Below are 11,985 nucleotides of genomic sequence, written 5' to 3' on the forward strand. Positions count from 1 at the left end.
GCCTGGCCGTTCGGCATCGGTGGGGTGGCGGCCGCGGCGGGGGCCGGGGCCGGGGAAGGGATGGAGCCGGGGCCGGGGCTGGGGCTGGAGCTGGGACCGGGGAAACGACGGGGCCGGGCCCTGAGCCGCGGCCGGGGCAGCGATGGGACCGCGGCCGGGGCTGGAAGCGGGGCCGGGGAATGATGGAGCCGGGGCCGTGCCCCCACCCGCAGGCCTGTGCGGCGGCAGCGCCTCGGGCAAGACGACGGTGGCAACGCGGATCATAGAGGCGCTGGATGTGCCCTGGGTTGTGCTGCTCTCCATGGACTCCTTCTACAAGGTGAGGGCCGGCGGGGCCGGTGCGGTGGTGACGGTGCCCGTGGGGCCGGCGCGGCGCTGAGTGGCCGCGGTGCCCGCAGGTGCTGGATGAGGGGCAGCAGGCGCTGGCAGCCCGCAGTGACTACAACTTCGACCACCCTGACGCCTTCGACTTCGAGCTGCTCGTCAGCGTCCTCCGCAAGCTCAAGAAGGGCAAGAGCGTGAAAGTGCCGGTCTACGACTTCACCACACACAGCCGCCGCCGCGAGTGGGTGGGTGCCGCAGGGAAGCCAGGCTGGGGCCTTGGCGGGGAGGCAGGCTGGGCGCCGTGGGGAGAGTCTCCGGGAAGGGGGGGACGCCTGTGGAGCAGGGGTAGGGAGCACGGAGGCTGTGGGAAGGCAAAGGGAGGGAGCATCTGGAGGCCATCAGGTGCGGGAGGGTCATTCTGGGGAGATTGGGGGTGTAGAGGCAGGGAGGGAGCATGGAGACACGGAGGTGGACGTGGAAACAGGGGCCAGCGCAGAGTTCAAGGAGGGGCTGCACTGCAGAGCGTGGAGGAGTGCAGGGGGGATGGGGGCTCGGGGGGAAGGTGTTGGGCAGAGGTTTGGGGTTTTGGAGCAAGGGTTTGGGTTCTGGGTCAGTGCAGGGCTGGGTTATCAAGTGCAGGGGTGAGAAAAAGGGCCCTTGAAGGTTGGGTGAATGCAGGATGGGAATCCTGCTGGCAAGAGCCCGGCATGGGTCAGGTGTTGAGGTGCTGTCTGTGCCAAGTGTTGGTGTTGCTGCAATGTGCGCAAGGCGGCAGGACGAGTATGGCTCTTATCTGCCCACAGAAAACGGTGTATGGCGCCAATGTCATCGTGTTTGAAGGGATACTGGCTTTTGCGAACAAGGAGTTGCTGAAGGTATCGCTGCCTGATGTGGCTGGTGGCCCATCTCAGTGCGTGGTGTGGGAGATGTGCGGTGGTGTGCTGTGGGTGGGATGGGTGCTGTCCTGGCCCAGCCCTTGGTGCCACTGGGGCCGGGTGATGGCTGGGGGCTGCGGAGGGGGAGAGGTCCTCCACCGCTTGTTCTCAGGCACCTCTGTGTCAGAGGCTTCAGGGGAGGCAGCGCTGGGTGCTATTGTTGCGGGGGTCAGAGCTGGCTGGGCTGTGTGCGAGGGGAACGAGGCAGGTCTGACGGGGGACTACATAGGGGGTGCTCACCCCTCCCAGTTTTCCAGCTCCTGGACATGAAAGTGTTTGTGGACACGGACTCTGACATCCGGCTCGTGCGGCGGCTGCAACGTGACATCATGGAACGTGGACGTGACATCGTGGGTGTCATCAAGCAATACAACAAGTTTGTGAAGCCAGCCTTCGAGCAGTACATTGAGCCCACCGTGCAGGTCGCTGACATCGTGGTGCCCAGAGGTGAGACTGCGCTGTGTTTGCCAGATTCAACCTGAGCATTGGGAGTGGGTGTCCTGGGATGGGCTTGGGTCAGCGTGTGTCTGACTCAGCTTCTCTGCTCTCCCATCAGGTGGGGAAAACTTTGTGGCCCTGGACCTCATTGTGCAGCACGTGCACAGCCAGCTGGAGAAGGTGAGGTGTGGGCTGATTGATTGCTGCTAGTGTGGGCGAGGAGGATGGAGCACTCTGCATGCAGAGAGGAGGTTGAGGCTGCTCATAGCCCTCTGCTCCTGGAGCACCCAGAGGCTCTCAGTGTTGCCTCTCTCTTTACAAAAGGTCTTAGTGTAGCTCTTGGGGCAGACTGAGCTGTGACATGGGGGCTGGGCACAGAGCCTGCCCCAGCAGGGGTGCCTGGCATTTACAGTCTGGCCTGGCCTCAATCGCCTGCCGTCCCCCTCAGTCCCAGTCAGCTCTTCGTGATCTCAGCTGTCCCCACTTCGCTGGACCCTGGCTGCACCCCAGCAGCCCGCCCTTACCTCCGAGCTGTGCCCAGTGCAGTTTTTCTTGTTCTTGGTTCAGCCCCAGGAGAAGGGGTGGGAGCTGGACTGGGGCTGCCCTCGGGTGGCTGTGGCTGGCCGGTGCAGTGACTGGATGTCCTTTCTTTCCCCTTTTGCCATGCTGGATGACTCTGCTCTACCACCCAGCGCGAGATCACTGTCAGGTACGTGGGGACCCTGCCAGCTGCAGAGGGGCCGGTTCCTGAGCTGGGGGTGAGGGCTGCCAGCACCCACTCTTCTCGCAGTCCTGCCTGTTCTCTGTCCCTGCTGGCCAAAGCTTTGCTGAGATGCCTGAGCGTAGCTGCTCTTCCTCAACTGTTGAGGTGGCTGTCCTGCAAGCAGCTTCTTGGGGCTTGTCTCACTGCGGGCTCCTGTATGACCTGTCCCACAGCAGCTATGCTTGGCTCGTGTGACTGGCTCCCTGTGCTGCTCCTGTCCCTTTCTGGAGCATGGTTCCTGCCCTGAGTGTGGGATTGCCCCAGGATGCTCCCTTCTATGGGAAAAGTGTCCTCGACAGTCCCTGTTCTCTGGGACTTCATGTTGTCAGCCTCAATGGGACAGTCTTTGTACCTCAGTGCAACCCAGGCAGCCCTGTCCAAGGGTACGTAGCAAGGTCTTGCCCATGCAATGCTTCTGCTCCTGCTCCCCCAGTGCTGGCAGAAGCTCATGTGTGTGGAGGCTGCTGACAGCTGGATTTGTGGTCTGGGGAGGTTTGCCCCAGTTTTACAGGGTGGAACTGCTTTGCGATCTCATACCTGGTACCAGACGTGGGGCTTTCCTGGGGATCAGGACAGGCCAAGCACTTTCTGGTGTCCAGCCTGTGTGGCGGGTGCTCCAGGAGGAGCCTTCCTTCAGCTGGTGGCCATGTCCTACTCTGAGGGAGTCCAGTGCGGCGGCTCTTGTGTGCTGTGCAGCTCTGATCACTGCTTCCTTGTTACAGGGCAGCTCTGGCTTCTGCCCACCAAGGGCAACCCCTGCCGAAGACGCTGAGTGTCCTGGAGAACACACCGCAGGTGCGAGGCATGCACACCATCATAAGGTAGGTCCCTGCCTCCTTCAGGATTTCCTTCTCACAGAAGGGCTGTTCTGTAGGATCACACTACAAAACCTGGTGTGAGTTTTCCCTCCTCTGCTTTTAGGGCTTCAGACGTAGGTGTTTTCTTCGAGCAGAACTGCTGAACAGAGCTGGCTCTGGCCTACAGATGCTTTTTTGGTGACAAGACCTTGGCAGATCTGCTCTGGGGCAACCTTTGAGCCATGGGCAGGCTCTTATGATGAGATGAGACTGGTTAGCTCTTTCCTAGCTGGAGCGCAGGCGTAGTAGCTGGTGGCATGGGGTAGGTGCCCTTGCTGCCTCTCTCCTGAGGCACTTGGTTTTAGAGACAGCTTACAGAAGAGACCCAGGCTGCTGCTTCCATGACTGCTGCTCACTTGGCCTTTTCATTCCCCACTGATGCTTCTTTTTTCCAGGTGACTGTAGCGTTAGTGTACGGTCAAGAGCCGAATCCTGTGGGACCACTAAGACATTCCTTGTTACTGCAGTTGCAGGAGCTTGCAGCCTCTGTGTGCATTTCTGTCACTGGGTTGTAAAAGAGGATGGGGAAGCCGACCTCAGCAGGGCTCTTCTCCTGCGCCTGCTCATGCTCTGGCTGGCCACCAGCACCCATGTGTTTGTTTGGAGAACGTAACCTCACGACCACATGCAGGCTGTGCATCTCCTTGTAGGAAGCAAGGTGTTCCTTCTCCAGGCTCCTCCCGTGACTCCTCCCTGTCGAAGCACAGGCTCCAAAGGTAGTTCACAGCAGTAAAAAGCCAGGCGATGTGCCTCACCAGATGTAGCACTGCATGTGCACCAGGCAGAGTCCTGTGCCAGCGTCTGAAGCCCACACATGTCAGCCTTAGGCTGTGGACTTCTAGTAGTTCTGAGTTCAGGTCCAGCTAAGGGAACTTTAGAGCAGGTATCGCCTTATCCCTCCAGCATCTTCGTGCTCCAGTGCTCTGGCAGCGGCTTCTTCATGGCCTGAGCTGATTTCTCTAGCTCATCTGCCGTCTGTGTGCTCAATGGTAGATGAAGGTCAAAGCAAGATCCTGGAGGAACAGCACCTCCAGAGGCTGAATGTTGTTGCTTGTAAAGGAGCAGTTTTCCCTTATCCCAGGGTTATGTAGAGAAAGAAGAATGCAAGCCTTTGTGTGGCAGCCTGCCCAGTCTCCAGCCTTCCTGTTTGCAGGCTCTGGCATGGACTTTTTACCTATGGCTCCTCCTGTTCCCTCAGGAGAGCCAACAGCATAACGCTGGTCTGTGCTGCTCTCAGACGAACATGAGCCTGGGCTGATCCATTAGCAGTGCCAAGGGCCAGGTTTGACCAGCCCTTGTCTGGAAGGGACAGCACTGCAGGCAGGCACTGAATCCTCTCTCATCTGTAGCAGCTGTTCCTGTCTTCCTCCTTGAAGTCTGTGTCCTTTTGCCTTGCTGGGAGTGGCCTGTTGTGCCTCCACCTTTATGCCACAAGCGTCTAATAACCTTAATCTGCTTAGACTTAGGAGTTTGTTCAGCTACCCGAGGGAGGGAGGGGATCAAACCCATGCAGGCTGTGGTTGGAGTCCAGCAGGGCTGCTGATCTCGAGTTACTGTAGTGGTGCTGTGCTTCTGGAGCCAGCCGGTGTGAGCGGCAGGGCTGCAGGAAGGCGGACTTTGCCTCTTCCAGATGGTAAATGAAAAATACCACATTTATGCGGGGCGTTGACTTGGCCTGTCAGCCACCCCCTCAAATCCTGCTGCAGCCCAAGAAAGCAAGGAAAGCTGAGGCAGTGCTGTTACTAAGATCTCTAAGCTGAGGAACTCTTCTGGTAAAAAGTTCCCGTATTTGGTGACAGCAAGGCAGCTTGTATTTCTGGTGCTTGTAGGTGATACTTGGCAGCGCTCATTTGCTTCTGCGTGACTTCAGCATGGTGTGGAACTGTTAATCGTCCTCACGCGTGACCCTCTGGGCTTCCGTCTGCTCCAGAGGCACTTCTCCCTGCTTGCTGACATTCTCTTGGGCTCCCTGGGGAGGTCCAGACTGGCTGGGGATTGAATGCATGCCTTCTGCCAAGCTTCCCACACCTCCATGCGTGAAGTTACTGTGTCTTGGCATATTTGATCTCTCGTCTTCATTCTGGCTGCCACAGTGCCATCAGCCCCTTTCTGTAGTGGCAGCCCTCGTGGAGTGCTGGTGTTCCCACCAGTACTGCCTTTCAGAGTGCCTTGGCACACCAAACCTGAGGTCTGTGGATGCACCAGAGAGCTGTGAACCAGGATTTCCCTCCAGCCTCCCTTTTTCCATCCTGCTTTTCCCAGTGCAGCTCCCTTGGAGGCAGCCTGTTGATCTCAGCTTGCCAGGCTGCTGCCGGCCAACGTCGTTTCCCTGTTTGTTGTTCAACACTGGAGGCTCTTCTGTGCTTCAGCCTTCTGTCTATGAGGGCCCTCCTGGAAGATTATGTTGTGGCAGCAGATGAGCATCTCACTGAGTATAGTCATGGCAAATTCAGGCTTGGCATCTCAGGGAGAAGTGGTTTCCAGAGTGATTTTCTGTTATTGTGGAGAGGCAGAAACTGAAAAATAGTCCTACACTAGAATAGCTGAATGATTTCATTCATGATCAGGCTGAGGATGGACAGTGTAATAGGGGTATGAGTCATATCTTCCAACGTAGAAGATGCTTTGCTATTAGGTCCAGATAGCCAGGGTTTGGTGCCACCTGTCAGGACTCTGCAGCACCTGAACAGTCTTTTCTGCCCCCCAACAGCCCTGAAGCATCTCAGACTCTCCCTGCCACAGGAGAACAGCATTTCCTTTCCACTGCTTCCATCTTTGCCCATCCACGCTTATGGAAAGGCTCCGGGACATACCCTGCGGCGCAGCCTGTGGGTGGCGTGGGTCACCTGCCTCTCTTAGCAAATTTGCTCTGGCCTGAGCCTTTGGACTTTGTACTCTGGCAGGACACGTTGTCCTGCGGTAGAGCTGCCCTTGAGAAGCATGTGGCTGTTGGTGCTTCAGTGAGGGGCAGAACGAGGTGCTCCCTGCATGCCGGGAAGTTGCCAACGCCAGAGAGGGTGGTTCAGACATGAAACCTGTCCATGCTCAAGTTTCCTGGGGGCCTGAAATGTGATGGCTGCCTTTCAGCCTTGGACACTTATGTTCGTGAGCTAAGCCGACACCGTGTTCAGGCTCCCAGCCAGATGCTTGCTGGTCCCTGTCAGGCCACCCAGTGCCTTCCGGCTGTCTCCTGCTGAGAGTACCAGGGAAGATTGAGGTCCTCAGGAGCTGCTGGCTGCAGTGCTGCTGTGCCCAGCTGTGGGTTCCTGGCTTGCGGGGGTGTGCATGCTGCCCATGGCTCGGCTCCCGCCTGTGCTGAGGGGGTGGGCAGCGCCTGGAGCAGTGCATGCTCTCAGGCTTCGTCTGGGCAATGTCAGGAGGGTCCGAGCCTGTGGTGTGATGCAGTGGGGTGAGCGGGCCTGGCGTGTGGACGGTGGTGTCCCCTTTGGGAGTGCTCTCGGCATGGAGGCACTGCTGGAGTGATCCCACTCTCTGGTCGCTGTGGGGAGGGTCCTCTGCTGCTGCTGGGGGATGTCAGGGCTGCCCTCCCTCGCAGCACCCCTTCCCTCTTGTGTCATTGGCAGTTGCTTGTCCCCTGAGTAAGGAGAAGTTTCTTGGTTGTCTTTGCCCCTGCATGAAAAGAGAGGCACACTGGGGCCTTCACAGCGCAGGGACTGAGGATACTCCTCTGTCCCTGGGGCGCCTTTTGGAGGCTGCAGAGGAACCTGCCTCTGCAGCAGCACTGATGGACCTGTCCCACCAAGGTCAGGGGCTGGCCGGGGCGGCCAACTGCCCCTGTCTGTGGCAGAGCGGCTCTGGGGCCGGCAGGGCCAGTGTGGGGCTTGTCAGGGGTGGCTGGCTGGGAGAGACCACCCGTGGAGGCAGGGCTGGTGCTGGGCTTGTGCGCCTGGAGCTCAGGTGGTACTGGGGGCTTCCAAAGCTGCCGTGGGTGAGCGTGTGGGTGAAGCCCACCCGTGGGGGAGCATGCGTGCTGACAGCCCACGCTGAAGAGCTGTAGGCAGGTGCCTGTTGTCTTCTAGACCAGAACTGATTTTCTGACTTCTCTGGGAGCACCCTGCTGTCCCCAGGCTTGTTGGAAATGTCCATATTAGTTGGGTTTTCTGGTCACTGCGGAGCTCTCGGGTGCGAGCTACCCAGGTCTGGCTGCAAAAATGTCTCGGAATAGTAGCGACTGTTTATCCTTCTCCTGAGCACTGTTGGCTGGGCTGTCTGTCATCGTGGTGAGATGTGAGAAGTGGCAGATGATGTCTTAAAATACAGCATAAAAATACTCAGTATCCTTCTGCCTCTTCTGGACTGTTGCCAGTTCCACCTCTTCCATCTGGAAACTGGCAAATGTCTGTAGGGTTCCTTTGTTCCTTACGTTCTCCAGAAAATACTAGGGGTATACGCAGGCTGCACTGCTTTAGGCACAATTTCAGCTGCGTCTTATTAACCATAGTCCTTCGGTGTCAGTCTGCCTCTTGGTTACTGTTCAGCCAGGGAGCCAGAAGCTTGTTCTTGATGTTTCTCCAGTAAAATGGCACTTAAGTTACAACCTGCTACTTACTCTTTTGCCAAAGCAGCCGGAGACTGTGAGAGGTATAGATGGACATTGGTGGATTCTTCATGGTCACGTTTTAAAAGACAAGCAAATCTCAGATTCTCCTCCTTTTCCTGCTGAGTGACCCCTTGCTGTAGGTACTTTGCCTTCAGGAACTTTACACTGACAGTGCTGGTGGAGGAGCTGTTCTGCTCACCTGAAAATACCCTCTGAGTAATGTGGGACTGGGACAGTCCTGCCTGTCATTAATGAAGTACTGTACACGCTTGTGTTACTGTGCTTTGAGAACCCTGTGTTGCAGGAAACACAAGGTTTTGTGCAGCCGTTTCTTTTGTGTGATGAATGAGTTGGACTACAATATATATGTGTGCTGATGGTCAAAACGCTCCCAATAAGAAAAGCCAGCCTCTTTCCCCCTCTACCCCTGGCACTGGGATTAGCGTGTGTGCATGTACAGTTGGCTTTACTCCTCCTGAGGGAAAAGGGGAGGTCTCCTGTGAATTACAATCCCATTGTGGTTTTATTCTGGTTTTTATTTATTTTATTTCTTACTGCCCTCAGCACTTCAGTGTTGTGGTGAGATAATGCCAGGTATTTCAAAGTCTGTCTGATTCCCGGCATTAGTTTATCTCTAACTTGGTACATAAATGGAGAGGAGTTGAGAATATGTCAGACGTTTTCCCATTGCCGGTGTCAGGTAACCCAGCTGCTTTTGGCTGTGGTGTGGTCTGGTCTCTTCCATGTTGAGATGCTCCTGGAGCTGGCTGTCCTGCTGTGCCGTGGTCTGTCCTGGGCATGCTCACATTCCGCCTTGTGCTCCCCTGACAGGGCCCAAGCAAAACACTTGCTGCTTGCTCCTGAGTTTCTGTTGCCCCAAGAACCGATGGTGCTGCCTGATGTTCTGCTGCTCCCACCCCCCATTTTTCTCCTGGCTCTTTCCACGTAGTCAGCAGTTACGTCCTAAATCTCCAGCCCTGCAAATCCTCCAGCAGAGATTCAGCAGCAATTAGAGGTCATGCTTGGAGCGAGTAGTGCTGCACCTCCACACTTGCTTCTCAGGCACCTGCCTCATCTGTATTCAGGATGTACATCTACACCAGGCTGCTGATGTTATGCTCGCTTATCCCTCCTTTTTGCCATTTGGTTTTATTCACTTTGCTAGTCTAGCTAGCCCACTATGCAGAGTCAGGTCTGAACTGTCCCCAGTGTCCCGAAGAGGACTGAGCAGTGTTGCATGGCATCCTTTCACTTTATCTGATCTGCATGATCTGCTGCAGGCTTTATGTCCCCCTTCCAGGGGAACTGAACATATTTCTTGACCATGTGGTCCCTTCTAGACAACACCCTAGGTCTTCAGCAAGCCCTGAAACATCAATGATCACTAACTGTGCCTCCTCCCTGAGAGCGTCGAGGTTTGGACTGCTCTCTGTTCGTGCCAGCCTTCCTCTGGAGCCCCGTTTGCGTCTGCGGGGTGGAGCAGGGACTCTGCTCTGATCTCACACTGGTGTCCTCCCTTAACAGGAACAAGGACACGACCAGGGACGAATTCATCTTCTACTCCAAGCGCCTGATGAGGCTGTTGATTGAACATGCCCTCTCCTTCCTGCCACTGAAGGTGAGCGACTGCTCCTCGGGTGCGGCCACAGCCACGTCTCCCCCTCCTGAGCCCCCAGGCCGTGCGGGGACCCAGCTTCGTCCACAGTCCCTTCTCCTCCCCTTTCTGCAGTCGGTCACTGTGGAGACTCCCCAGGGGACAATGTACGAAGGAAAGCGGTTCCACAGGCAGAGGGTGAGATGTCCTGGCCCCTTTCTCCCCACAAGCACGTGGCTGCCACATCTCTGGTCAGCGTGGACTGGGAAAACCTGGTGGCTCCTGGGGTCTGTCCCTGTGCTGATGAGCTGCTTGGCAGGGCTTGTTCCCCCCTCCCGCAGTGCCGGAGCCTCAGGAGCCCATGGGAGCGGCTGCTTTCCCTGTACAATGGCAGCAAATGTGTTCTCGTCCCTTGCCCAGATCACAGGCGTGTCCATCCTGCGAGCAGGGGAGACCATGGAGCAGGCTCTTACTGCTGTGTGCAAGGACATCCGCCTGGGCAAGATCCTGATCCAGACCAACCACGACACAGGGGAGCCCGAGGTGAGCTTCGCCTGCTGCCCCAGCGCGGACCCCGCCGGCACTGCGAGATGGGTGACCACCTCTCCTTCCCTCCTCAGCTCCACTACCTGCGCCTTCCCAAGGAGATCAGTGAGGACTACGTCATCCTCATGGACAGCACTGTGTCCACGGGAGCCGCGGCCATGATGGCAGTGCGCGTCCTGCTGGTGAGGGACCAGGGGTGGCAGGGTGTGAGGTGGGGGTGTGTGGCCCTCCTGGCACCAGCTGGGCTCTCACGGCTCTGCATCCTGCAGGATCACGACGTGCAGGAGGACAGGATCTTCCTGCTCTCACTGCTGATGGCGGAGATGGGGGTGCACTCCGTGGCCTATGCCTTTCCCCGTGTCCGCATCATCACCACTGCCGTGGACAAGAGGATCAATGAGGAGTTCCACATCATCCCGGGCATCGGTGAGGGCAGACAAGGGTGTGCTGTGCCTCGTGGGCTGGGCCCCCAGCCCCTCGCCCCGGCAGCCTGGTGGGGTGCCCCGCGGCCATGCTGAGGGAGCCTGGGGTGTGGTTGGAATTGTGACGGGGCCAGTGCTGCCATCGCCTCACTCTGTCCCCTCATCCTTCAGGTAACTTTGGGGACAGATACTTCGGCACTGACGGCCCCTCTGCCTGGTGTGAGAGCGACGGAATGGACTGCTGAGCTGGCTGGCCACAAGGCCACCAGCCAGGCTGGCTACAGGGCCGGCCCCCTGCCCCCAGGAGGGGCTCTGAGCTGCCAGTCTGTGCCCACTTCCCCGCAGCATGGCGCTGCCAGCCCCCGGCTCTCCTGCCCCGCAGGATGAGCCCCTCGCTGCCAGCCTCTCCCTCTGCCCCACAGGAGCAGCCCCTTGCGGGCCTGATCCTCCCCTCCGAGAAGGAAGGGAGGGATGGCACCTCCTCGGCCCGTGGGGAGTGGGGGGGTGCTCCTCACCTCTGGAGACCTGCCTCTGCACCCCAGGCCGGCCCTGCCTGCGGGAGGGAGAGGTGGTCTCCCTGCGGCCTGTGCCAGATGGGCTGGTCACCCTCTTCCCTGGGGAGGAGGGTGATGGGGTCTGGTCCCCTTAAGGCTTCCTCTGGGCCCTGGCTGGGTGCCGGGCAAGCTCCCTTGCTGGAATCTGTATTTATTTGTATTTATTTTTGAGCAGCTGCCTACCTTGGCTCTCCTGCGGGGCAGGCCAGCTACTTGAAAAACATCAGGGATTGGGGATGTCCTCAAGGAACCACCTTGTCCCCACTGATCCGACACTCCATTGCCTCCCTGTCCCCGGCCAGCCCCATGCAGGCTCTGGGCTGGCTGGTGGCGCCAGGAGGGCAGGGGCTGCCTTCGGTCCCCGCGCCGGTGGGAGGGTTTGATATTCAAACGTTCTCCCGGTGGTGTCCCAGCCCCTGGGACCATCCTGGAGCCTGGCGTCCTAGGGGCGGTGAGGGGGGGCTGGTGGGGTGGTGGTCTGACCAGCCCCAGCCACCACCGCCCATGTTGCTCAGGTTCTTCTTTGAGAGGGCAGCAGTGGCCTCGCCTCAAGCAGGAACGGTGCCAGAGCAGGGCCCGGGGGTTGGGGGCCTGGCCCGTATCCCCCACACACCTTTGCTGGCTGAAGAGGCCCTGCTGTGCCCCCAGCCCTGGGGCGCTGCCCCCTCCCCGCTGCCCCGGCTGCCTTTGTTTTGTACCCCAATAAAGGAGCAGCGCGACCCCCCGGGCTGCCGCCTCCTGCCTGACACCTTGTGCTGGGGCTGGGCACGCGGGGACGGGCAGGGGGTGCTGCCCCACCGTGGGGGTGTCACGGTGAGCCGGGGGTCTGATGGGGATGTCACCAGGTGCAGGGCTGTGTGATAGGGGTGTCACTGGTGGTGGTGGTGGGGTAGTAGGGGTGTCACTGCATGCCGGGGGTGCTGGGGTGTGCGATGGGGCTGTCACTGGGGGTGGTGGTGATCTGGGTGTCACTGTGTGTGGGGTGGTTGGG

At 58.5% G+C, this 11,985-nt stretch overlaps 2 protein-coding genes across 2 annotated transcripts in view; both read left to right on the forward strand.

The window, feature by feature from the left end:
- The window catches only part of LOC104830779 (uridine-cytidine kinase-like 1), a gene marked incomplete at its 5' end in the record, with an annotated part of 11,770 nt that extends 218 nt beyond the window's left edge, over positions 1-11,552 (forward strand). Inside the window, 13 exons of the mRNA XM_010565921.1 lie at positions 213-319; positions 399-569; positions 1,128-1,199; positions 1,517-1,706; positions 1,816-1,877; positions 2,390-2,406; positions 3,183-3,281; positions 9,403-9,496; positions 9,608-9,670; positions 9,893-10,015; positions 10,093-10,200; positions 10,288-10,444; positions 10,612-11,552. Coding sequence (XP_010564223.1) covers positions 213-319; positions 399-569; positions 1,128-1,199; positions 1,517-1,706; positions 1,816-1,877; positions 2,390-2,406; positions 3,183-3,281; positions 9,403-9,496; positions 9,608-9,670; positions 9,893-10,015; positions 10,093-10,200; positions 10,288-10,444; positions 10,612-10,685 — 1,337 coding nt within the window. The remainder of the gene's footprint in view (positions 1-212; positions 320-398; positions 570-1,127; positions 1,200-1,516; positions 1,707-1,815; positions 1,878-2,389; positions 2,407-3,182; positions 3,282-9,402; positions 9,497-9,607; positions 9,671-9,892; positions 10,016-10,092; positions 10,201-10,287; positions 10,445-10,611) is intronic.
- A 374-nt stretch (positions 11,553-11,926) lies between these two features.
- The window catches only part of LOC104830780 (cysteine string protein-like), a 1,799-nt gene continuing 1,740 nt past the window's right edge, over positions 11,927-11,985 (forward strand). The window contains exon 1 of the mRNA XM_010565922.1: positions 11,927-11,967. Within this exon, the coding sequence (XP_010564224.1) occupies positions 11,927-11,967 (41 nt within the window). The remainder of the gene's footprint in view (positions 11,968-11,985) is intronic.

The sequence above is a fragment of the Haliaeetus leucocephalus genome, unplaced genomic scaffold (assembly GCF_000737465.1).
Source record: "Haliaeetus leucocephalus isolate CR32 unplaced genomic scaffold, Haliaeetus_leucocephalus-4.0 Scaffold197, whole genome shotgun sequence".
NCBI lineage: Eukaryota > Metazoa > Chordata > Aves > Accipitriformes > Accipitridae > Haliaeetus > Haliaeetus leucocephalus.